Source organism: Thalassophryne amazonica, chromosome 3, assembly GCF_902500255.1.
Source record: "Thalassophryne amazonica chromosome 3, fThaAma1.1, whole genome shotgun sequence".
Classification (NCBI taxonomy): Eukaryota; Metazoa; Chordata; class Actinopteri; order Batrachoidiformes; family Batrachoididae; genus Thalassophryne; species Thalassophryne amazonica.
The window spans coordinates 141,456,670-141,484,468 of record NC_047105.1 but is presented as its reverse complement, the minus strand read 5'-3'; the positions used below and the strand labels follow the sequence as shown (position 1 = coordinate 141,484,468).

General features: G+C 46.7%; 1 protein-coding gene across 1 annotated transcript in view; it reads right to left on the bottom strand.

Annotated features, from left to right (window-relative positions):
- Positions 1 to 27,799, bottom strand: part of LOC117507665 (contactin-4-like) — a 641,244-nt gene that overhangs the window by 205,081 nt on the left and 408,364 nt on the right. The window contains 1 exon segment of the mRNA XM_034167486.1: positions 6,846 to 6,948. Within this exon segment, the coding sequence (XP_034023377.1) occupies positions 6,846 to 6,948 (103 nt within the window).

The window sequence follows — 27,799 nt, the reverse complement described above, 5'->3', positions numbered from 1 at the left end:
CCGTCATGGAATGAATTAGAATGAATTTGTGCTGCCATGATGAAAATGAGGCGATTTTCGTCACAATATCACAAATGAATAGAATAATGTATATTTTGTGCTCCTGAATCACGACTTGCTGTGAGACCAAATTGGTAGTGAGTACCTTGTATGGCAGCACCCTGACATCGGGGTGAACGCGAGACATTAGTGTATAAAGTGCTTTGAGTGTCTAATGCAATCCAATCCAATCCAATCCACTTTATTTGTATAGCACATTTCAAAAAACATAAAAGTTTATCAAAGTGCGGCACAGTGATATACACACAAAAACAGACATGACACAAAACGACAAACAAAAAACAGAGATCACACAAGAACAGAGGTCACACAACGCTCACGCTGAGTTAAAAGCCAATGAATAAAAATACGTTTTAAGATGAGATTTAAAAATAGGTAGGGTGGGGGGGGAAGCAACCTTATTTTTAGTAGTAGCTCATTCCACAGTTTAGGGGCCGCCACAGAAAAGGCTTGATCTCCTCATGTTTTTATTTTGCTCTTATGGACAATGAGGAGGACCTGATCAGCTGACCTAAGAGATCACGAGGGAGTGTAAACATGTAAAAGATCTGAAATATATTGTGGAGCTAATCCGATTAGTGCTTAATTTTAAAATGTATCCTAAAATGGACCGGACGCCAGTGAAGAGAAGCGAGGATTGGGGTGATGTGTTCATGTTTTCTAATGCTTGTTAAAAGGCGAGCAGCGGCGTTCTGGACCAACTGCAAGTGTGCCAGGGAAGCCGGGTTAACACCGAAATAAAGTGCATTGCAGTTGTCCAAACGTGTGGAAATAAAAGCATGAATCACCCGTTCAAAATCACTAAAAGATAGAATAGATTTAATCTTGGATAAAAGTCTCAGATGATAAAAAAAAAACTGTTTTTTACAACAGAGTTAATCTGTTGGTCAACTTTAAAATCACTGTCAAGCTTTACACCAAGATTAGAAACTGTGGGTTTAAAATAAGGTAAAAGATGTTCCGGGATGCAGATGGAAAAACACTATATAAATGCATTTAATTTACCATTTATTTCTCAGGAATTGTAATACATATGGACTCAGCATCCAAGTATAGTGATTAGGGCTGCAGCTATCAATTATTTTAGTAATCAAGTATTCTATTGATTATTCTGACGATTAATCGAGTAATCGGATAAAAAGTACTTTTGTGTTTTAAAACATTAACAGTCCAGGATTCTCCCTAAGCAATGGCACAATGTCGCTGCATCATCACAGAGATTGTCAAATTTAGTGTATCCCTTTTTGTTTTCCTGGGTAATCATTTAGATTTTTCACATCTTTACAAATTTTGGATCTTTCCTGGTGTCAGGCGCTCAGCCAAAGTTGGGCCAAAATCTTGACATTTTGTTGAAATGGCGATGAGATGTGGCTTTCTGTTTTTTGTTTCCCTCCCCCTCTAGCTGCCACCTTATCATGGTGGGGGAGTTTGCGTACCCGGATGATCCTAGGAGCTATGTTGTCGGGGGCTTTGTGCTCCCTGTAGGGTCTCCCAAGGCAAACAGGTCCTAGGTGACGGGTCAGACTAAGTGCAGCTCAGAACCTCCATGACCAGTGAAAGATCAAGGACCGAGATGTCGCCCGGTATGGCGGAGCCAGGGTCCCACCCTGGAGCCAGGCCTGGGGTTGGAGCTCGCACGCGAGCGCCTGGTGGTCGGGCCTTAGCCCATGGGGTCCGGCCAGGCTCAGCCCGAAGGAGCAACGTGGGCCCGCCCTCCTGTGGGTTCACCACCTGCAGAGGGGGCCATGGGGGTTGGGTGCAGAGAGAATTGGGTGGCGGTCGAGGGCGGGTGGCCCGGCAGCCCGGTCCATGCTCACAGCCCCTGGCTGTTGGGACGTGGAATGTCACCTCGCTGTTGGGCAAGGAGCCTGAGCTTGTGCGGGAGGTTGAGAGATACCGACTAGAGATAGTCGGGCTCACCTCCATGCACAGCATGGGCTCTGGTACCCAACTCCTGGAGAGGGGCTGGACGCTTCATTTTTCTGGCATTGCCCACGGGGAGAGGCGGAGAGCTGGGGTTGCATTGCTTATTGCTCCCCAGCTCAGTCGCCATGTGTTGGAGTTCACTCCGGTGAACGAGAGGGTCGCGTCACTACGCCTTCGGGTCAGGGACAGGTCTCTCACCATTGTCTCAGCTTATGGGCCGAGCAGCAGTGCAGAGTACCCGACCTTCCTGGAGTCCCTGGGAGGGGTACTAGATAGCGCTCCGACTGGGGACTCCATTGTTCTCCTGGGGGATTTCAACGCCCACGTGGGCGGCGACAGTGAGACCTGGAGGCAGGTGATTGGGAAGCACGGCCTCTCCGATCTGAACCTGAGTGGTGTTCAGTTGTTGGACTTCTTTGCTAGTCACAGTTTGTCCATCACGAACACCATATTCAAGCACAAGGGTGTCCATAAGTGCACGTGGCACCAGGACACCCTGAGCCGGAGGTCGATGATCGACTTTGTAGTCGTATCATCTGACCTTCGGCCATGTGTCTCGGACACTCGAGTAAAGAGAGGGGCAGAGCTGTCGACCGATCACCACCTGGTGGTGAGTTGGATCCACTGGGAGGGGAGGAAGCCGGTCAGACCTGGCAGGCCCAAACGTATCATGAGGGTCTGCTGGGAACGACTGGCGGAACCCTCTGTCAGGGAGGTCTTCAACTCCCACCTCCGGGAGAGCTTCTCCCAGATCCCGGGGGAGGTTGGAGACATGGAGTCCGAGTGGACCATGTTCTCCACCTCCATTGTTGATGCGGCCGCTCATAGCTGTGGTCGCAAAGTCTCTGTTGCCTGTCGCGGCGGCAATCCCCGAACCCGGTGGTGGACACCAGAAGTAAGGGATGCCGTCAAGCTGAAGAAGGAGTCCTACTTATCTTTTTTGGTAGGTGGGACCCCAGACGCAGCTGACAGGTACCGGCAGGCCAAGCATGCCGCAGCCCGTGCGGTCGCAGAGGCAAAAACCCGGGTCTGGGAGGAGTTCGGCCTCAAAGAGATTCTGGCAAACCGTCCGACGCCTCAGGAGGCGGAAGCAGCTCTCCACCGGCACTGTTTACGGTGCAGGTGGGGAGCAGTTGACCCTGACTGGGGATGTTGTTGGGCGGTGGGAGGAGTACTTCTAGGATCTCCTCAATCCCATCGTCACGTCTTCCGAAGAGGAGGCAGAGACTGGGGACCCAGAGGCGGACTCATCCATTACCCAGGCAGAAGTCACCGAGGTGGTTAGAAAGCTCCTCGGTGGCAAGGCTCCTGGGGTGGATGAGTACCTTAAGTACTCAGGACGGGGGCAACTGTTTGTTGTGATTTGGCGCTATATAAATTAAACTGATTTGATTTGATTTAAGTCTCTGGATGTTGTGGGACTCTTAGCTGACACGCCTCTGCAACATCGCGTGGCGATCGGGGACAGTGCCTCTGGATTGGCAGACCGGGGTGGTGGTCCCTCTGTTTAAGAAGGGGGACCGGAGGGTGTGTTCCAACTATAGGGGGATCACACTCCTCAGCCTCCCCGGTAAGGTCTATTCCAGAGGACTGGAGATGAGAATTCGACCGATGGTCCAACCTCGGATTCAGGAGGAGCAGTGTGGTTTTCGTCCTGGTCGCAGCACACTGGACCAGCTCTACACACTCCATCGGGTGGTCGAGGGTTCATGAGAGTTCGCCCAACCAGTCCACATGTGTTTTGTGGATCTGGAGAAGGCGTTCGACCGTGTCCCTCGGGGCACCCACAGAATCTCGTCTCTGCTGTTTGCGGACATTGTGGTTCTGTTGGCTTCGTCAAATCAGGACCTTCAGTGTGCACTGGGGCGGTTTGCAGCCGAGTGTGAGGCGGGATGAAAATCAGCACCTCCAAATCCGAGGTCATGGTTCTCAACCGGAAAAAGGTGCTTTGCCCTCTTCAGGTCGGTGGAGTGTCCTTGCCTCAAGTGGAGGAGTTTAAGTATCTCGGGGTCTTCTTCACGAGTGAGGGATGGATGGAGCGTGAGATCGATAGACGGATCGGTGCAGCGTCTGCAGTGATGCGGTCGCTGGATCGGACCGTCGTGGTGAAGAGAGAGCTGAGTAGGGGGGCAAAGCTCTCGATTTACCGATCGATCTACGTTCCGATCCTCACCTATGGTCATGAGATTTGGCTCATGACCGAAAGAACGAGATCGCGGGTACAAGCGGCTGAGATGAGTTTCCTCCGCAGGGTGGCTGGGTGCTCCCTTAGAGATAGGGTGAGGAGCTCGGTCACTCGGGAGGAGCTCGGAGTCGAGCCGCTGCTCCTCCACATCGAAAGGAGTCAGTTGAGGTGGCTCGGGCATCTTTTCCGGATGCCCCCTGGACGCCTCGCTGGAGAGGTTTTCCGGGCACGTCCCATTGGGAGGAGGCCCCAGGGAAGACCCAGGACACGCTGGAAAGGATTACATCTCTCGGCTGGCTTGGGAACGCCTTGGGGTTCCCCCGGAGGACCTGGGGGAGGTGTGCGTGGATCGGGAGATCTGGGCGACTTTGCTTGTACTGCTGCCCCCGTCGACCCGACTCCGGATAAAGTGGAAGAAAATGGATGGATGGATGGATGTTTTCCCCACCTTGTAAAATTTAACCATTTATGGGTCCCTCCATGATTTTTTATCCCTCTTTCTCTGCAATTTAGCCAATGCATTTCAGCTGGAGGTTATCATTGTTTTATTTGATTGTTTGTGAAGTGTTGTGTGTTGCCCAAAAAAGCGAAAATTAAAAAGCAAAAACACTCAGTGTGAGTCTGAGCAAAACACAGAAGGAAGAGTGGACTTCTTCCAGAGACTGTTTGTCAGTGTGTCCGGGGATGGAGCTGTGTGAAGGCAGTGCTGAGCCGCTCACACCGGGCAGAGAGAGGCAGCCACCGGCCGCCGCGCGAATAGCCACTCCCTACGTACAGCAGGAAGCGGATGAAATGGTGTCTTTTAAAAAAGAGACAAACACACTGCTTCGCTTTAAATGCGCAGTAAGCTATTTCAGATGATCAGCCTGGACGATTTTTAAAAGGCTTGATTTCATTCTGTGTGTCACGTTGGAAAGCTGTAGCTATTGGGCTAATTTGATTAGCGCTTACATGGCTTATGCATGCTCTAGTCTTCTTCTGTTTATTTTTCTGGGGATGTTACAGCACCACACACAGGCCTGGCATATGTACTACAACGTTAAATGAAGCTTCGAGGCACAGAATTTGCCTGAAACATTTTTTTGTAATTGATTTATTCAAATTACTTGACAAATCGTTTCAGCCCTAATCGTGTCACTGAGGTTTGTTGTGCTCCCAGAAAAATGGCACAGTGACAGCTGAATGAAGGATAAAAAGTCACAAATCATCAAGAAAAGGTGGACCAATGATCCGACACCTTCCCATCGCCGAAAATCCTGTGAATCAAAAGCGCAAAAAGGAACAAGACAAAACCAAACTAACGAAAGAAAAACAAAGCGACCGTCGACCTTGACACTTTAAACTAAATCAAAATTAGTTATTGATCCGTTCAGATATCGTCAACATTCGTGTAAAACATCAGACATGGGGGGGGGTTGGACAAACTTGGATGACTGTCAAATGGAACGCTGACGTTACAGAAACTATACAAACGATACAGAACCGTCAAGACCGAAAGCAAAACAAAATACAGACAAATTGAAGTTGTCGTCGGGATTCGTTCATATTTTTCAACAGTTTGAAAATTCTGATGAAGCACCAGCTGCAGGAACAAAGCTGAACGACAGTTAAATGATGCCCCCAAAAGGCAACGTAAGTCCAGATTTCTTGTTTTTTTTTTTTTTTTTTTTGGCTTTGGTGTCCTACTGCATGGATTTTGCTGAAAGTTTCACCAGATAGATATTAGGCCATGGAAAATTAGGCCATGGAAAATTAGTGTCTTCAGCCCAGTGTGACCAGGGCTGAAGACACTCATCACTCATCTTCAACCACTTATCCGGGACGGGGTCGCGGGGCAACAGCTCCAGCAGGGGGCCGCAGACTTCACGTTCCCACGCCACATTGACCACCTCTGACCACCATATGTTTCATATGATATGAAAGTTGAGAGCTACATTGTGTGGATATTTCTATGAATTGTCCATGTGCAGAAATGTACTTTTGCATTTTGGTGAAGTTCTGGGTTATAGCTAGAATAACAAAAATTATAAGTTCATGACAACTTAATAGTTTTTCAGTTTGCTGAGGTGAGCTGCCAGAGGAAAATGTGACAAATGTACAAATTCAGAAACAAGTATGAATACATGTGAATTTTTTACACAGCTTTTCGTTCCTATCACTTTTTGATGAGAACAGGCTGACACAGTCCACCTGGCTGGAAATGGGCACTGTGGCCTAGGCCGGAAAAGTCGCCCACACCAGACAGGCGGTCTGTCTGTGGGAGTCGTAGACTGACATCTGCTCCACACTGTGGAATCCAGGAATGTGCGCCAGCCCATCTGGCCACAGGGTCTTCAGAGGGTTTACTTTGTGTTCTCCAACCACCGCTGATGTGCACTTGAGCATGGACCTTAAAAGACAATTTCTCCAGTATGGCTGATTTATGGCCTGTAGACAAAGCTGCTGTTTGGAGCAGGCACAAATGCAGCTACATTCCCTCTACAAAATAACTAATTTATTCCTCAATCCAGTCCCAGCAGCAAGCGTTGTGAAAATCTTTCTTCTTTTTGGAATCCAGCAGATAAAGCAACAAGCAGGCAGTGAAAGCTCCACATTTTTGACATCAGTAAAACTGTTTTCTTCTGTGAGTTCTGTGAGAGCATGCCAAACACGCACGCAGTAAAAGCGCACTTACTTTCCCAGAGCAAAGCATTCCAGTTTGACAGTAGATCCTTTGGCAACTTGAACAACCTCTCGAAACTGAACTTCAATCTTTGGCTCATATTCACCCATCACACCTGAAAGAGAAAAATGTGTTTGTGAAGAAAACATAAAAGCTGGAGTTCTGACTTGGAAGTCAAGTTAAACAACTGAGGGGTGGTGGTGGTGGTAGTGGTTGGGGGGGGTGCGGAAACAACAAAACTTTTCTTCAGCTGCTGCCACACAAGTACAAAAAGTATGTTTCAAGTTTTTGAGACGATATATGTTTAAGTTGTGAGATTTTGCATTCTGAGGCAGATAACGCATCACTTCCTGCACTGTTGCACAAATAGAGCACATCAAGTCTGCGAGCGTGCACCGCCGCAGCCACCACACTATGAACCAACCCGGATCCTGGATGGCAACCACACAGACAGACAAAGTCACCATCTTTCTTGTGTACCTGGGTGTAATGTGGGTGTGTGTCCTTCTCCGGTCACTGGGGTCCTCAACAGATTAGCTACAAATGAGGGTGAAAACAGCTGGTGTTTGATGCTTGATGGGCGTTCCTGAGCGCACCCAGCTTGTGGTTACTTGGTGACACTGTGCACAATGTTTATTGATAGACACGGTCTGTATGGACCTTTCCTCCAGGGTTGACTAACTGATGGAACCACCGTTCAATTGATTTGCATCACGGTGATGCTCCTGTATCAATAGCTAGCTTGCTAACATCTGATAGCGATATGAAGTCTTGTAAATCACCTCAGAAGGATTATCTGGTTTCAAACACAGCCTAAAACTGTTCATTACTTACAAACATTTACAAAATATAAGAGAAATACAAATTTGACACAAATCTGGTGAGAATCCGTGAAGCAGTTTTGAAGTAATCCTTCAAAGCCTATATAAAGGGAAATCTTGATCCAGAATCTGGATCCAGATCCAGATCACCTCCAAAATTCAGTTGTGCCTTCCATGGCCTAATGTGTATCTGTTGTGCAAATTTGGTGAGAATCCATGAAGTAGTTTTAAGGTAATCCTTCAAAGCATATAAAGTGAAATCTGGATCTAGATCTGGATCACCTCCAAAATTAATATCTATCTAATATCTTGAGCCTAATATCTATCTGTGGTGAAATGTTTATCAAAATCTGTGCAGTAGTTTTGATGTAATCTTGCTTTATGGACAGAAAGACAGACAGACAAATAAATAAATAAACACTGGTGATTTTATTACGTCCTTGGTGGACATAAAAATGGCAAATGATTTATCAGTCGCTCCAGATATTAGCCAAGATTTCAACAAATTATTCAACAAATAATTCAACCAACATATCGATGTGTCTCTCTTTACTTTGAGATCTATCTATCTATCTATTGCTCCATGTATGTATATACTTATTGGTTGAATTTGATGCTGAATTAATGACTGAAATCCTGGCATCATAAATTCCTGGAGTGTTTCATTTATGCAGAATTCCAGCTGTTTGGGAGCATATACTACCATCCTAAATTACTTTGTTTGTCAAGCTGTCATCTCTAGGACTAGCAGTTGCTGTGTTGTATCATTCAGTGTTTGCAGAAGATAGACTTTTGGCCGCAACCTAACTGGAGGCGTAGCGACCACTTGTCTGTCATTGCTGTAAAATGCCCACTCTGACTGAGAATGATTGGCAGCTGGTCGCTTTGCCTCTGTCTCTTGTCGCTAATGTCACAAAGGGGTTAGATATATATGTGCCGGCTCATGCCCAGAGAACTGTGTCACATGGTGATAATGTCACAGCTGACATTCTCTCACAATGTAAGTGATACTCCTCACTGATGGTGAATATAAAAAACAGCTTTGACAAGCAGTTTGAGTTTCCACACCCAGATGCGTTTCATGCTGTTGCGATGCTAACAGCTCTGAACCAGAAAATGGGTCCATTAAATCCCCTGGGTTCTGCCACAGTGCCTACAAAGCATCCCATTCTCTGCTCAGGTGGATTATAATATCACCACCGTGCATGCTGAAAATCTGAAGGATAAAAGGAAGAAAAATGGGAGTGGGGCTCCGTATGGTCCTGGTCGGAGCTTGTGGATATTTTTCCTTTTCCACCTTAAATCACATGAAGGTGAATGATATCGGTGAACGTGTAATTGGGTGTACTTTCTTTTCTCTTGGCAGTGCCAGTGCCTCAGCGTGGCTGCAGAATAATGGTATTTTAAGTCGGTGCCTGTAAAATCAGGCTGTGCTGTAATTCAAGGCTGCATTGCACAAATAGCTCTCGAGATGGAGGAAACAGGCCAATTTCATCTCGTTGATTTGGTGAGGCATGTGCTATCAGGATGGCTCCCTGAGTCACTGTGAAAGCTAATTCAGATCCTTATCGCAACTGTCTCATACGGAAATGTTGCCACGGCACTATCAGGCATGTTGAAGCAGAGAGGTGGAAGTGGATTGGTAATTGTCTCATACAATAACCTTTTGCAGGCGACACTTGCGTAATGTGTCCACGTGCACCCACTACCCAAACCACCGTGACCCAGAAGTGAAGGCTGATGATTTGTTCCTTGTCTCGGTGCTGTGAAAGCTATAATGGAAGGAGGGATGCAAGGAGCAGAAGGGCTCAGGAATAGCTTGGCAAAACAATTTTTCACATCACGCCACCACTTCAAGGAGCTGTGTCTCACCCGACAAACACATAAGGCACAAATGTCAACAGTTAACTCCCACAGAATCCTCAGTGTCTCACAAATTCACTCATATTTATCCAGTATTCAAAAGGGGAAAACAGCAACAACTCTTTACTTGTTCATTTTAACGTAGCTCCACACCTACCACAGGAGGAGAACAGTCTTCAACCTTTAATTCACAGTCCAGGATACAACTCATGCACATTCTGGCAAAAATGCCAGAATAAGCTGATTCAGTTTTAAATCAGGCCTTGGCTGATGTCTCTGGTCAGAGTACAGAGACGGCTTTTGAGAGTTTCAACAAAATGCCCATCTGCTCACTCTGTCCTGCAGCAGAAAGCTGAGCAGACAGAAGAGAAGTCATGAACACACATACTGAGCATGGAAATCAAACAGGGAGCCCTGAGCCGGACCTCAGACACTGACCTGACTTTGTGTCTTCAGGGGCTTTAACACCAGCGACTTGAGTACACTTTGACCACGAACTCCGACACTGTGAATGCTGTGTGCCAGACCTGAGCACAGATCAATGAACCATGCCTGAAGGTGTTGTCAAGCTATGACTTTGAGTAAATTGGTTAGTAACAGATTGTAATAATTTGTCCAGTGTCAAATATGACTTAATATGTCTGTCTCTGGTGGATTTGGGGCCCTGATGGATGGACAATGTTACATTTTCCCCTGTAACACAAAGAGCTGCATTCAGCAGAGCCATTTTCTCAGTTTCAAGACATACGGGCTGCATGGTGGCTTAGTGGTTAGCACTGTTGCCTCACAGCAAGAAGGTCGTGGGTTTGATGGCCTTTCTGTGTGGAGTTTGCATGTTCTCCCCATGTTTGTGTAGGTTTCGTGCGGGTGATCTGGTTTCCTCCCACATTTAAAGACATGCAGGTTAGGTGAACTGCAAAAGAAGCCTCAATCTCAATGGAACTAACCAGGTTAAATAACATAGCATGTGCACTGGGCTGAGCTGGATATGAGTGGGATTTGCCAGGGTCTGAACGCAAATGTGGTTAAAATCCGGCTTCCTCTGGGATCATCATGAGGTCATATTTCCTCACTATGCTTGTGTACTGACAGCATCATCTCCACAGCAAGTGCACCAAACAACCTTCTCTCTCTCTTTGGGTACCTTCTCACCAAGAGAATCTTGGTTGTGCACTCTGATGTCCAGATAAAAACACACACAGGCCTGATGTCTTCTTCAGTTATATCTGAAGTTGGCTAAATGAGCAGCCGTTGCTGCCCGTTGCTGCATGTGGAACTGTCCTCTCTCTCTGCTTGTGCTAAATTCAAAGCCTGTGCCAGAGCACTGGCCAATCAGAAGCATTGGACAACCACAGGATATAAATGCATGAGTATTGTAATAGTAAAAAACAAGTTCCGGACAAAACGGTAAACAAATGTGTAAGATCAGGAAAGTTCTCCGTCTGATGTCAGAAAGTTTTGATCATGCACAAAAACTTTCCAATGGACTCACTGGACATCAGCTAACAAGGAAAGTATTCAATAAATGGGAACAGGACTTATACCACACAAAAATGGACACAAACAATATCAACAATTTCATATACATTATTCATTTGTGTCCACAATCCATCACTGTGTGACAGACACTTGGGTAAGGTGGTGTTGAATACGGTTCATGTGTACTCGGGTATGGTTCACACATAGTGTAAAAACTGTACCAAAACAAGTAAGTGGATGGCTTTTAAAGTTACTCACAACTGTGTTTTATCAAACTGTGAACAAATCTCTCTGCTGTGTCTGCTGATAAATAAAATGCTATCTGTAAAATTTAGGCTGACAAATTTCAACATGCAGATACAATCACAACTAAACATCACAAACAGAAATTCTGAGATCTCTGGAATAATTCAAGAGTCTTAACGTGCATGGGTTCACAACAAATGTGTAAGGATGGTGTGTTATGACACAAGTACAAAACAACTTTAGAAAGCTGGACATAAAACATAAACATAAGGGGTGCAATCATACTCAGGCACGGTATGAAGCACTCATATCAATCTGACAGGACCCTAGAGCTGTAAAAGGCCTGTTTTTCCTACAGCATGTTGGGTTTGGGGACTGGATTTCCATTATTATCTGTTTCTTCTCTATTTGAATTTCTTTTTATGAAGATCTTCCTTCGGCTGCTCCCGTTAGGGGTCGCCACAGCAGATCAATCGTTTCCATCTCACCTTGTCCTCTGTATCTTCCTCTGTCACACCAACCACCTGCATGTCCTCCCCCAGCACCTCCATAAACCTCCTCTTCTGTCCATTCTCCTCACTCCCAAAGAGAATCTCAACATCTTCAGCTCTGCCACCAGTGCCACCATCTCTAAGCTGGACAACATAGCCCTCGGACCCCAGAGGACAGTTTTTGGACAGTTCACTCGCCTGGCATAAATGTTTTATTATTGCTGTTAACAGCTCTCCCTGCATCCCACAATCAAGTTTTATGTCTCTTTTTTCAGGACAACCTGTGCTTTCAGAATATATATGTTTTTGTTGTGTTTTATAAGTGTAATAAAGGTTTACAATCAGAAATAACAAAGGAAAAAATAAAGCGAAAAATAATTTTCCACACACATTTATTCAAAACACACAGCAAACTATAATAACCAACTGTTTTGACACTTTATGAAGGTGATTTGATGTGTTGTGTAAAAGACTGTACAACAAAAAGGTTCAAACAATGAACACAAATGCACATTTTGAACAATATATACAAAATGGTCTATGCATTTTGTTATTTTGATATGGTAAACAGTGCTTTACGCCGAGAAAGCAACAGAGTTATCCAGTAACATTCACATGCAAACTAGTGGAGCAATCCTGATAGTTACACACTCTTTGTCTGAGCATGTGAGATTGTCATCAGAGGCTCTCCGTCTGCTCCGTCTGCTTTCACTTTCGCTGTGCGTAATGGCGCAGGGCACATTGGAATAGTATGTACTCATTGGAGCACCCAGGGGGCTATTCAAATGGGCCAACTACTAACACATCACTCCTGAAAACAATCTTTGGCTTTTCACGTGAGGTAAATCTGCTCTACAATTGGATTTTGGAAAACCATGCGAGGGTGAATCAATTCCGATTGGGCACTCACATTGCGCACATCATCACACAGCTTCTATGAGGAGTACAAAGATGGCCGATGGCTGGCTCGAAAGTCCGCGGAGTTAACTTTTCAGCAAAAAAAAAAAGTAAGTTTCTATCTCATATCATTAAAAAGTTATTTATAATTTAGTAAAGCTTGGTCTTAGCCATCGTATATGACAGCGTCGGCCCCAGAGGGTTAAGGATCCCTGCCTTAGTAAAAAAAATCCATAATACAGACGTGGCCTTCAGTTAGTCTGGGACACAATCCAATGTTATGTCATGGACTCAGAGAAATAGAACCTGTTCTATCAACACAGGCCAGGAGGCGATGGATGACCCTGACCCAGTAGGCAGACATGGGGGAACAACAATTTTTCACTAACACTATACTTCCCCATCAGCATTCTCAGAGCAAACATTGCATCTGTGGTGCTGTTTTCCATATTGCAGACAGATCTTCACCTGCTGTCTAAGCTTAGCTGCTGCCACCCATACCCAGCTCTCACTCTCTTCTTCACCTTTAAACCCACTATCCTATGCTTTCTAGCTACACTCTCTCCTGCCAACACCTTATCGTCTCCAATTCCTTTTAGCTTGCACCTCCTACAAAAAGTGTAGTCCACCTGTGTGCACCTTCCTCCACTCTTCTATGCCACACTGTCCTCCTCCCTTTTTGTTAAAGTATGTATTCCCCAAAAGCATTTCCATCGTTTTTGCAAAATCAGCTACAATCTTCACATTCTTCTCCTTGATACCATATCTACCCATTACTTCCTCATCACCTCTTTTCCCTCCACCAACATGCCCACTGAAGTCTCCTCCTATCACCACTCTTACATGGTTGAGCTCAGCATCATTTTCCACTGATCATCCTTCAGCCTGGTCATTCTTGAAGATAAAGGATTGTAATGAAAATTGCAAGCAGACACAAATGTGACAGAAGCATATTTGCAGTTCATTTCACATTACTAAAAAGTAGGAAGTCAGGAAGCAGAACACATTTTCGTCCTCACAAATACAGTGGTTCCCCCTACAGAATTATAAGTCTGTTGGGGTGCCAGGCCACTTGGCTTTAAAAAAGCTTGAGGGCAAACACTGAAATTAGCTGGAATCTTCATTCAATTTATTTTCAATTTATTTAATTTATATAGCGCCAAATCACAACAATGTTGCCTCAAGGCACTTCACACAAGTAAGGTCTAACCTTAACAACCATCCAAGTGGCTTTTTTAAAATTAATTTTTATTTGTTCTATTTTTACCTCAGCAACAACATTCGGCACTTTGATGAGTTTCTGATGATGACCTTTGCTGTGCAGAGTCTTGATAAGGCCAGCCTAAAGCATCATTTCACATGTTAAAGGATGAGGTAAAATTAGCCAACAAACAGATAATTAACCTTTGGAATTCATTCCTATTCCTCAAAATCATGTTGCTCTACTTTCTGTTTCCAACAGGTTTGGTTTTATTTATCAGGAAAATGAGAAATGGAAATTTTCTGCTTTGCTGCATTTAATCAACCAAGTGATTGTGGCTTCAGAAGAGAGAGAGAGAGAGAGAGAGAGAGAGAGAGAGAGAGAGAGAGAGAGAGAGAGAGAGAGAGAGAGAGAGAGAGAGAGAGAGAGAGAGAGAGAGAAAAGCCTTTTTGCCCCATGTGCCAGTGGAGCAAAGTATTGTTTTCACTGTCTGTGTGAGTGTGTCTGTCTGTCTGTCTGCGTGTCTGTGCATCTGTGTCTCTGTGGACAAAATAAAGGACAAGAAAATGGCTAGACCGATTTCTTTCAAACTTGGTGGCAATGTTACTTGGACAGATATCTAGAGGTGAATGGATTTTGGAGTAGTTTTGTCAAATGTCAAGATAATTATGGTTTGCAAAAAAAAAAAACTGTTTTGTATAGCTCAAGAATCAAGAAGCCTTGATGGAGCAAACTTGGTGGGGTTACTACTTGCATAGATATTATAGTTTATAGTTTGGCCAAAGGTCAATCTCAATAAAAACATGTGAAAGAGATCTTTTTGTATACTGTATCTCGACCATCAAGACATCTGAATGGATGATCTAAAGCATATATTAATTAGCAAATTATTTGTAATTGAATGGTATAAATCCTCCCCCTGATATCGAGGGGGAGGAGGGTTTCCAGTTTGGTGGGCTCACGGTCTGTCTCATCATTGCTTTTTGCAGATGATGTGGTCCTGAGGCTTCATCGGCCTGTGACCGCCAACACTCACTGGGTTGGTTTGCAGCTACCAATGGACTGCTTACTCCGGGGAGGAAGTGAGGTCTTGCCCCAAGTGAAGGAGTTCAAGTACCTCTGGGTCTTGTTCATGGAGCGTGAGATTGGACGGAGAATTGGCGCAGCAGGGGCGGTGTTGCATTCACTCTACCGTACTGTTGTGACAAAAAGGGAGCTGAGCCAAAAGGTGACCCTCTCAATCTACTGGTCAGTCTTTGTTCCTACTCTCACCTATGGTCATGAGGGTTGGGTCATGACCAAAAGAACTACAGAGGTGGTCAATGTGGCCCAGGAAAGGGAAGCCTGGGGTCCCCTGCTGCAGCTGTTGCCCCGTGATCTGATCCGATCTGACAAACAGTTGAAGATGACATGAGTGGTATGAATGACTTCCAGTGTTGTGAAAGTAACTTTGACAAGGTACTTTTTTAGTTACTTTTTTAGTTGCTTTATACAGTTGCAGTTACTTCATTAACAGCATTATGCAATTACTTTATTAGAATCTGTCAAAAACTTGCAACTAATAAGTAATGTAACTAATAAGGTAACAAGTAATGTAACTTGGTTACTCGTAAGATTGAGCAATCAGCAAAGTAACTCATCAGCAAAGTAACTAACAGTTACTTTTCTGAGTACTAAATCTTAAAAATAACCAAATTAGATTATGAGTAACTTTATTAATTACATTCAGCAGCTGCCGACAAGGTGTCCGCAGCTGCTAATGAACTAACTGTATGAAGTAACTGTAAAATATAACTGTATAAATTAACTAATGAAGTAACTTTCCAAAGTTACTTTCCCCAACACTGATGACTTCACAATGAATTCACACAGAAGTCACATGATGAAGTCACAGATAGTCAGCAAGACCATGACAGACAGACGTTAATGCACTTTATATTGTGGTGTGCAGAATTAGCAGTCTGACAACTTCCATTTGTTCTTTTTTAAACTACTATCATGTCTCTTAACGTTTCTGTGTAGGCTCTCAGTTGTCCAGGTGGTTTCCATAGTAGAGAAGCTTGAGGGTTGCTTGAAACGAGGACGTTTCACTTCAAATCACAGAAGCTTCCTCAGCTAAAATTCTTGCTCTGGTAGTCTGACTTCTGTCTTGACTCTTGTAGAGAAGAATAAACAGAAGCCACAAAAGCTGGAGTTTTAAACCTAACCAGACTCCTCCTACCGAGAGGCAGACTGCTATAGGCTAGTAGTAATAGCTCTAATTAGTACCTATTGTGCTCTAGTTAGCACCCTCCTAATGACAGGGCAGCTGTCCCTCCTAATGATGGAATGGACGCCTCTCCTGATGGCTCCCTTGACGACTCTCCTGATCAAATCAAATCAAATCAATTTTATTTATATAGTGCCAAATCACAACAAACAGTTGCCCCAAGGCGCTTTATATTGTAAGGCAAGGCCATACAATAATTACGGAAAAACCACAACGGTCAAAACGACCCCCTGTGAGCAAGCACTTGGCAACAGTGGGAAGGAAAAACTCCCTTTTAACAGGAAGAAACCTCCAGCAGAACCAGGCTCAGGGAGGGGCAGTCTTCTGCTGGGACTGGTTGGGGCTGAGGGAGAGAACCAGGAAAAAGACATGCTGTGGAGGGGAGCAGAGATCGATCACTAATGATTAAATGCAGAGTGGTGCATACAGAGCAAAAAGAGAAAGAAACACTCAGTGCATCATGGGAACCCCCCAGCAGTCTAAGTCTATAGCAGCATAACTAAGGGATGGTTCAGGGTCACCTGATCCAGCCCTAACTATAAGCTTTAGCAAAAAGGAAAGTTTTAAGCCTAATCTTAAAAGTAGAGAGGGTGTCTGTCTCCCTGATCTGAATTGGGAGCTGGTTCCACAGGAGAGGAGCCTGAAAGCTGAAGGCTCTGCCTCCCATTCTACTCTTACAAACCCTAGGAACTACAAGTAAGCCTGCAGTCTGAGAGCGAAGCGCTCTATTGGGGTGATATGGTACTATGAGGTCCCTAAGATAAGATGGGACCTGATTATTCAAAACCTTATAAGTAAGAAGAAGAATTTTAAATTCTATTCTAGAATTAACAGGAAGCCAATGAAGAGAGGCCAATATGGGTGAGATATGCTCTCTCCTTCTAGTCCCTGTCAGTACTCTAGCTGCAGCATTTTGAATTAACTGAAGGCTTTTCAGGGAACTTTTAGGACAACCTGATAATAATGAATTACAATAGTCCAGCCTAGAGGAAATAAATGCATGAATTAGTTTTTCAGCATCACTCTGAGACAAGACCTTTCTAATTTTAGAGATATTGCGCAAATGCAAAAAAGCAGTCCTACATATTTGTTTAATATGCGCATTGAATGACATATCCTGATCAAAAATGACTCTAAGATTTCTCACAGTATTACTAGAGGTCAGGGTAATGCCACCCAGAGTAAGGATCTGGTTAGACACCATGTTTCTAAGATTTGTGGGGCCAAGTACAATAACTTAATTAGAGGTCATCCATGTCTTTATGTCTGTAAGACAATCCTGCAGTTTAGCTAATTTGTGTGTGTCCTCTGACATCATGGATAGATAAAGCTGGGTATCATCTGTGTAACAATGAAAATTTAAGCAATGCTGTCTAATAATACTGCCTAAGGGAAGCATGTATAAAGTGAATAAAATTGGTCCTAGCACAGAACCTTGTGGAACTCCATAATTAACCTTAGTCTGTGAAGAAGATTCCCCATTTACATGAACAAATTGTAATCTATTAGATAAATATGATTCAAACCACCGCAGTGCAGTGCCTTTAATACCTATGGCATGCTCTAATCTCTGTAATAAAATTTTATGGTCAACAGTATCAAAAGCAGCACTGAGGTCTAACAGAACAAGCACAGAAATGAGTCCACTGTCTGAGGCCATAAGAAGATCATTTGTAACCTTCACTAATGCTGGTTCTGTACTATGAAGAATTCTAAAACCTGACTGAAACTCTTCAAATAGAACATTCCTCTGCAGATGATCAGTTAGCTGTTTTACAACTACCCTTACAAGAATTTTTGAGAGAAAAGAGAGAAGGTTGGAGATTGGCCTATAATTAGCTAAGATAGCTGGGTCAAGTGATGGCTTTTTAAGTAATGGTTTAATTACTGCCACCTTAAAAGCCTGTGGTACATAGCCAACTAATAAAGATAGATTGATCATATTTAAGATCGAAGCATTAATTAATGGTAGGGCTTCCTTGATAATAACTCAGACAGAACAATGGGAGAGAAAGAGTCTAACCAAATACCGGCATCACTGAAAGCAGCCAAAGATAACGATACGTCTTTGGGATGGTTATGAGTAATTTTTTTCTCTAATAGTTAAAATTTTATTAGCAAAGAAAGTCATGAAGTCATTACTAGTTAAAGTTAAAGGAATACTCAGCTCAATAGAGCTCTGACTCTTTGTCAGCCTGGCTACAGTGCTGAAAAGAAACCTGGGGTTGTTCTTATTTTCTTCAATTAGTGATGAGTAGTAAGATGTCCTAGCTTTACGGAGGGCTTTTTTATAGAGCAACAGACTCTTTTTCCAGGCTAAGTGAAGATCTTCTAATTTAGTGAGACGCCATTTCCTCTCCAACTTACGGGTTATCTGCTTTAAGCTGTGAGTTTGTCAGTTATACCACGGAGTCAGGCACTTCTGATTTAAGGCTCTCTTTTTCAGAGGAGCTACAGCATCCAAAGTTGTCTTCAATGAGGATGTAAAACTACTGATGAGATACTCTAGGCAGAATAAATCATATATGTTGATCAATTATTATATCATTTACTAACAGGGACTTAGAAGAGAGAGATCTAATGTTTAATAGACCACATTTAACTGTTTTAGTCTGTGGTGCAGTTGAAGGTGCTATATATTTTTTTTTTTTGAATTTTTATGCTTAAATACATTTTTACTGGTTATTGGTGGTCTGGGAGCAGGCACCGTCTCTACAGGGATGGGGTAATGAGGGGATGGCAGGGGGAGAGAAGCTGCAGAGAGGTGTGTAAGACTACAACTCTGCTTCCTGGTCCCAACCCTGGATAGTCACAGTTTGGAGGATTTAAGAAAATTGGCCAGATATCTAGAAATGAGAGCTGCTCCATCCAAAGTGGGATGGATGCCGTCTCTGCTAACAAGACCAGGTTTTCCCCAGAAGCTTTGCCACTTATCTATGAAGCCCACCTCATTTTTTGGACACCACTCAGACAGCCAGCAATTCAAGGAGAACATGCAGCTAAACATGTCACTCCCGGTCCGATTGGGGAGGGGCCCAGAGAAAACTACAGAGTCCGACATTGTTTTTGCAAAGTTACACACCGATTCAATGTTAGTTTTAGTGACCTCCGATTGGCGTAACCGGGTGTCATTACTGCCAACATGAATTACAATCTTACCAAATTTACGCTTAGCCTTAGCCAGCAGTTTCAAATTTCCTTCAATGTCGCCTGCTCTGGCCCCCGGAAGACAATTGACTATGGTTGCTGGTGTCACTAACTTCACATTTCTCAAAACAGAGTCGCCAATAACCAGAGTATGATCCTCGGTGGGTGTGACGCCGAATGGGGAAAAACAGATAGAAATGTGAACGGGTTGGCGGTGTACACGGGGCTTCTGTTTAGGGCTACGCTTCCTCCTCACAGTCACCCAGTCGGCCTGCTTTCCCGGCTGCTCGGGATCTGCCGGAGGGGAACTAACGGCAGCTAAGCTACCTTGGTCCACACCGACTACAGGAGCCTGGCTAGCTGTAGGATTTTCCAAGGTGCGGAGCCGAGTCTCCAATTCGCCCAGCCTGGCCTCCAAAGCTATAAATAAGCTACACTTATTACAAGTACCATTACTGCTAAAGGAGGCCGAGGAATAACTAAACATTTCACACCCAGAGCAGAAAAGTGCGGGAGAGACAGGAAAAGCCACCATGCTAAACCGGCTAAGACCTAGTAGCTGCGCTAAGCTAGCCGATTCCTAAAAACACACGAAGTGAATAATGTGTAAATAATTTAGAGGTGATTCAGCAGAGGGAGTGCTTTAGTTAAGGCACGTGAAGATTACACTGTGAAACAAATCGTTATCTAGTTATCTAGATCAATCTAACTGCGCAGATTAAACAGCTAACAGATACAGCAAAACACTGCTGTGCTCCGGAACAGGAAGTGATACAATACCGCAGTGAGAGCCAACCACCAGTAGAGGCAAAGAAAGATCAAAGATCTTGTTCTGATGACGTGAATGAGTCATTACCATGAACAAAAGACTGAAACTGCTTTGACCTGAGTACCCCATTGTAAACAGGGGACAAAGCGTGTCTCAGACCCCCTCCCCAGTTAAGGCTGGGTTTCAACTGTTTCACAAAGAATGCCTCCTTGACCCCTCTCTCAAACCATTTCTTCTCTCTGGCTAAGATTTTAACTTCCTTGTCCTCAAACGTGTGGGTAGTGTCTTTAAGGTGGAGATGAACTGCAGACTGAGGTCCACTGGCGACCTCTCTGCGGTGCTGGTATAGCCTTTTGTGTAAAGGTTGCTTAGTCTCACCTATGTAGAGTTTGTTACAGTTTTCCTGACATCTGATATGATACAATACATTGCTCTGTTTGTAACTAGGGATCCTGTCCTTAGGGTGAACTAATTTCTGTCTCAAGGTGTTAACCGGTTTAAAGTAAACTGGGATTTTGTGCTGTCTGAAGATCCTCTGTAGTTTTCCCCCACTCCTGCTAAATAAGGGAGAGACACTCAGACACTGACCTGTCTATCTGATCTAAGAACAACAACGTGTCTGGAAAGCCCTCACAGTATGTGGGTACCCAAGATGGTCCCTGGACAAAGTGCAGAAGTCCCAGAGAACAAAGAGACCAGTGACTTGTAAACTCTGCAAATTAAAATAAATTAAGTGGTGCTAATTGAAACAATGGTTCTTTCTATTCTAATTAGCACTAATCTGCATCAAAAACAGCCTAGAGATTCTACTCACAGTTCATGTTAGCACCTTTTGAGAAAATAATTAGACTTGTAAACTAAAGTCAGACCTATTTGTTTAATGTGTAATGTCTGTTAGTGTAATGTCTCAAGAGGAAAAAGTAACAACTTGGTTTCATAGATGAAAAACATGGACAGTCTGCTAAATCCAAACAGAAAACAAACAAATTACCAAATCTGATTCCTCAGCAGTCAAACTACACAATCTATCTACACAATTATGCAGATAATCAAGAAATCTAACAATTATCACATAAATTAACTTACTAATGAAATGAGTAATGCAACATCAGATCAAATGTTATTATACGCACACACACGCATATATATATATATATATATATATATATATATATATATATACATATACATATATATATATATATATATACATGTATATATATACGAGGTCTATTAGAAAAGTATCCGACCTTATTATTTTTTCAAAAACCATATGGATTTGAATCACGTGTGATTACATCAGACATGCTTGAACCCTCGTGGGCATGCGAGAGTTTTTTCACGCCTGTTGGTTACGTCATTCGCCTGTGGGCAGTCTTTGAGTGAGGAGTCGTCCACCCGCTCGTCGATTTTTTTCATTGTTTAGGAATGGCTCAGAGACTGTGCTTTGTTTGATAAAAAATTTTTCAAAACTGTAAGGCACAACTGAGTGGACACCATTCAATAAATTCAGCTGGTTTTCGGTAAAAATTTTAACGGCTGATGAGAGATTTTGGTCTGGTAGTGTCGCTTTAAGGACGGTCCACGGCGCCTGACGGCGATCTGCGCTTCGAGGCGGCAGCGTCTCGCCGTTTCAAGTTGAAAACTTCCACATTTCAGGCTCTGTTGACGCAGTAAGTCGTCAGAGAACAGAGAACTTTCAGAAGAAGTCGGCATGAGGAGTTTATTCGGACATTCCATTGTTAACGGTCATTTTGTAATGAAAGAACGTGCGGGCAGAGTCGCATGTCGGGCCGGACCCGACCGCGGGGGGTCGCGGCAGGAAAAACACCTCCGTTGGAAACCTTAACGGGCAAGTTGGAACATGCCCAAGCTGTTAAACAATTTCTCAGTTACTCACTTGTTGAAAGCCATTAAAAGCCGCCTGAATTCTACAAATGGTTTTCAACACGGAGGTGTTTTTCCTGTCGCGGCGCACACAGATTTGCCGAGTCATCACGGAAACGACTCGGCGAATTTGCGCGTACGTCTTTCATTAAAAAAATGTCCTTAAACAGTGGAATGTCCGCATAAATTCCTCATGCCGGCCTCTTCTGAATCTTCTCTGTTCTCTCACGATGTCCTGGGTGAATTAAGCCTTAAATTAGGATGTTTTAAGCTCGAAACAGGCCGACGACAGCGCCTGGAAGCGCTGCAGGACGTCCCGCTCCGTGGGAAGTCCTTACACCGACAGAAACACCCCATAATCTCTCATCAGCCGTTAAACTTTTCACAGAAAACCATCTTAATTTCTCGAATAGTGTCCACTCGGATATTCCTCACAGGTCCAGAAAAAATTTTGATAAAGCAACGCGCGCCGTCTCGAGCAGCGTGTGAAACAAAGGAATTCAGCTGAGAGGGCGGGACCACATCTCACTCAAGGCCTGCCCACAGGGAAATGACGTCACCGACACGCGTTAAAAAACTCACACATGCGCACGAGGGTTCAAGCATGATTGATGTAATCGCATGTCATTCAAATCCATATAGTTAAAAAAAATAAATAAAAGGGTCGGTTTATTATCTAAGAGACCTTGTATATATATATATATATATATATATATATATATATATATGTTGGGAAAGTGTAGGAACACGGACCCACAACAGGGGGCGCAAATGAACGGACAATGGAGAAAGTCAAATCACAAAGTTTTACTGTTGTGAACTCACACAACAAACACAACAGATTACAAATACAGCAGTAACCGAATTCCAAAGGTGTCGTGTGGGCAGGCTCGACGATAGGAGACGTCTGTCCGAGTCGAACCGGAACCACCCGATTTCCTCTGCCACCGAACCCCGGGGATACTGGAGCCGCCAAGTCCCGAACCCCAGGTGGCCACTGCCTCCGCTCGTCGGATCCGGTACTGCTGGCAAGGAACAGAAACAATCAGGTGTGGGTGCGGCTGCACCCAGCAACACACAGGGTGGAAACACCACCTCTACCTCTTCTCAAAAACAACACTGAAGGATTGGAAGGTGAGTACTTATCTAGTCACGTCCAACACTGTCTTCAGCTGACCTTGAGCACAAGCAAAAAGTATTAACTCTTAGAATAGAGTAACTGGCTGAGTTCGTTACCTCCTTGGTAGAGCGATATCTCGGCAATGAGGTAGAGATGCCGTCCTGCTGATATACGTCCCTGTTGATGGATATCAGCTGTCTCGTCTCAGGTGATGGGTGACAGCTGTCACCCTGGCTGCTCCTGTGAGGCGGCAGCGCCCTCTGGTGCCTGGAGCCCGCACTCCAGACAGGGCGCCCTCTGGTGGTGGTGGGCCAGCAGTACCTCCTCTTCAGCGGCCCACACAACAGGACCCCCCCCTCAACGGGCGCCTCCTGGCGCACGACCAGGCTTGTCCGGGTGGCGACGGTAGAAGTCGGCCAGGAGGGCCGGGTCCAGGATGAAGCTCCTCTTCACCCAGGAGCGCTCTTCGGGACCGTACCCTTCCCAGTCCACCAGATACTGCAAACCCCAGCCCATCCGTCGGACGTCCAGGAGCCGGCGTACAGTCCAAGCCGGCTCGCCGTCGATGATCCGGGCAGGAGGTGGTGCCGGACCCGGAGTGCAGAGGGGTGAGGTGTGATGAGGTTTGATTCTGGAAACATGGAACACTGGAAGCTGAAGCCTCACTGCGGATTCATCCGGGATTGATGACCTTGAGAATTTTAAACGGACCAATGTATCGTTCCTGTAGTTTTGGGGAGTCCACTTGTAGGGGAATGTCCTTGGTGGACAACCACACTTCCTGCCCAGGACGATACGTAGGAGCCGGGGTCCGCCGCCGGTCTGCATGGTTCTTCGCCCTCGTCCGGGCCTTCAACAAAGCAGAACGGGCGGCACGCCACACCCGACGGCACTTCCGTAGGTGGGCCTGGACCGAGGGCACACCGACCTCTCCCTCGACCACCGGGAATAACTGGGGCTGATACCCCAAACACACCTCAAAAGGGGAGAGGCCGGTGGCTGATGATACTTGACTGTTGTGGGCGTACTCGATCCAGGCCAGGTGGGTACTCCAGGCCGTCGGGTGCGCGGTTGTCACACAACGTAGGGTCTGCTCCATCTCTTGGTTGGCCCGTTCTGCTTGCCCGTTGGTCTGGGGGTGATACCCGGACGAGAGACTGACCGTGGCCCCCAGTTCCCGGCAGAAGCTCCTCCAGACGTGCGAGGAGAACTGGGGACCGCGATCGGAGACGATGTCTGATGGTATCCCATGCAGACGGACGACGTAGTGGACCAGGAGGTCCGCTGTCTCCTGGGCCGTTGGTAGCTTCGGGAGGGCCACGAAGTGGGCCGCCTTGGAGAATCGGTCCACTATCGTGAGGACGACGGTGTTTCCCTGGGACGGCGGGAGGCCCGTGACAAAATCCAGGCCGATGTGAGACCAGGGGCGATGAGGCACGGGCAGCGGCTGTAGCAATCCCGATGTCTTGCGGTGGTCGGCCTTGCCCCTGGCGCAGGTGGTACAGGCCTGGATGTAACCCCGGACGTTGGCCTCCAGGGACGCCCACCAGAAGCGCTGCCGGACGACTGCCACGGTTCTTCGCACCCCAGGATGACAGGAGAGCTTAGAACCGTGACAGAAGTCCAGAACTGCAGCCCTGGCTTCTGGTGGGACGTAGAGTTTGTTCTTCGGTCCAGTTCCGGGGTCTGGGTCTTGTGTCAGGGCCTCCCGGACAGTCTTCTCCACGTCCCAGGTGAGGGCGGCCACGATAGCGGACTCCGGGATGATGGGATCCGGGGGATCCGACGACTCCGTTTTGACCTCATCTTCATGTACCCGGGACAAGGCATCCGATCTCTGGTTTTTGGTCCCGGGACGGTAGGTGATCCGGAAGTCAAAACGGCCAAAGAACAGTGACCAGCGGGCTTGCCTGGGATTCAGCCGCTTGGCGGTCCTGATATACTCCAGGTTCCGGTGGTCAGTGAAAACCGTGAATGGCACGGACGTTCCCTCCAACAGATGTCTCCACTCCTCAAGGGCCTCTTTCACCACAAGGAGCTCTCGATTGCCGACGTCATAGTTCCGTTCGGCTGGGGTCAACCTGCGGGAAAAATAGGCACACGGGTGAAGGACCTTATCGGTCTTCCCGCTCTGGGACAGCACGGCTCCTATCCCTGAGTCCGAGGCGTCCACTTCAACCACTAACTGGCGACTAGGATCGGGCTGCACCAGAACAGGTGCAGACGAGAAGCGCCGTTTCAACTCCTTGAACGCGGCTTCGCAACGATCCGACCAGGTGAAGGGGACTTTTGGTGAGGTCAGGGCTGTCAGGGGGCTAACTACCTGACTGTAGCCCTTAATGAACCTCCTGTAGAAATTAGCAAAGCCTAGGAACTGTTGCAACTTCCTACGGCTTGTGGGTTGGGGCCAGTCTCTCACCGCCGCAACCTTGGCCGGATCAGGAGTGACGGAGTTGGAGGAGATGATGAACCCCAAGAAGGACAAAGACGTGCGGTGGAACTCACACTTCTCGCCCTTCACAAACAGCCGGTTCTCCAACAACCGCTGCAGGACCTGACGTACATGCTGGACATGAGTCTCAGGGTCCGGAGAAAAGATGAATATATCGTCTAGGTATACGAAGACGAACCGGTGCAGGAAATCCCGCAAGACATCATTAACCAACGCTTGGAAAGTCGCGGGAGCGTTTGTGAGACCGAACGGCATGACCAGGTACTCAAAGTGACCTAAGGGGGTGTTAAATGCCGTCTTCCACTCGTCTCCCTTCCGGATCCGAACCAGGTGGTACGCATTTCTAAGATCGAGCTTGGTGAAAATCTGGGCTCCATGCAGGGGTGTGAACACCGAATCCAACAGGGGCAACGGGTATCGGTTGCGAACCGTGATCTCGTTCAACCCCCTATAATCAATGCATGGACGAAGTCCGCCATCTTTTTTGCCCACAAAAAAGAATCCTGCGCCCATCGGGGAGGTGGAATTCCGGATCAACCCGGCAGCTAACGAGTCCCGGATGTAGGTCTCCATTGATTCGCGCTCAGGCCGTGAGAGGTTGTACAGCCTACTGGACGGGAACTCACTGCCCGGAACCAAATCAATGGCACAATCATACGGACGGTGGGGGGGGAAGAGTGAGAGCCAGATCCTTGCTGAACACGTCGACAAGGTCGTGGTACTCCACCGGCACCGTCCCCAGATTGGGCGGGACTCTGACCTCCTCCTTAGCTCGGGAGCCGGGAGGAACCGAGGAACCTAGACACACCCGATGGCAGGTCTCGCTCCACTGAACCACTACCCCGGACGGCCAATCAATCCGGGGATTGTGCTTCAACATCCAGGGAAATCCTAAAACCACACGGGAGGTGGCCTGAGTCACAAAAAACTCGATCACCTCCCGGTGATTTCCTGACACCACCAGAGTTACAGGTGGTGTCTTATGCGTGATCGGAGGGAGTAGGGAGCCATCTAGTGCCCGAACCTGTACAGGCGAGGTAAGCGCCACCAGAGGGAGCCCTATCTCCCTGGCCCATCTGCTGTCCAACAGATTCCCCTCAGAGCCCGTGTCCACCGGTGCTGGGGCCTTCAGGGTTGAGTCCTCATAAAGGATCGTGACTGGGAGTCGTGTGGCAATGTGGGTGTGTCCCACGTGAATGTCTCGGCCCACCCCTAGCCAAGTCTCTAGGGGCGGGGCGTTGGAGTTGAACCGCTCGGGGCAGTCCCTCATATGGTGCTCTATCGCACCACAAACAAAACAGGTTCCGTGGGCCCGTCTCCTCTGTGCGTCTGGTGCCCTAAATATTGCCCTACTCGTGTCCATAGCTTCGTCAGTAGGGGGAGCTGTGGCCCCACGGAGCGCAGGGGCCGTGGAGCGTGGGGAAGGCGGAGCGCGGTCGGAACCGGAAGGGAGAGGGACGGCGTGTGCCCGGCCACGCCCTTCGGCTCGTTCCCGCCGACGTTCTTCTAACCGGTTGTCTAACCGTATGACAAGATCGATGAGCCCATCTAAATCCCGCGGTTCATCCTTAGCCACCAGGTGCTCCTTAAGAACCAATGACAGTCCGTTTACAAAGGCGGCGCGGAGGGCAGCGCTATTCCAGCCGGACCTCGCAGCCGCGATGCGGAAGTCGACTGCATAGGCAGCTGCGCTCCGACGCCCCTGTCTCATTGACAGTAGCACAGTTGAAGCGGTTTCTCCTCTATTGGGGTGATCGAACACGGTTCTGAACTCCCTCACAAACCCATCATATGTCTGAAGGAGCCGTGACTTTTGCTCCCAGAGCGCTGTAGCCCAAGCGCGTGCCTCGCTGCGAAGCAGGTTTATTACATGAGCTACCTTGCTAGCATCAGTCGCGTACATAACTGGACGCTGTGCGAAGACGAGCGAACACTGCATAAGGAAATCCGCGCACGTCTCCACACAGCCTCCGTACGGCTCTGGGGGGCTTATGTATGCTTCCGGGGAAGGTGGGAGGGGTCGTTGAACGACCAGTGGAACGTCAATGTTACGCACAGGGTCTACGGGAGGGAGAGCCGCAGCGGCGCCCGGAGGGCGTGCTTCCACTTGCGCGGCGAGAGCCTCCACCCTGCGGTTCAGGAGGACATTCTGCTCGGTCATTAAATCTAACCGAGTCGTGAAAGCGGTGAGGATCCGCTGCAACTCACCGATTACCCCTCCTGCGGACGCCTGCGCGTCCTGTTCTTCCATTGGCCGTTCAACAGCCGGTTGACGCCCCTCGGGATCCATGACGTTGGCCAAGATATCCTGTTGGGAAAGTGTA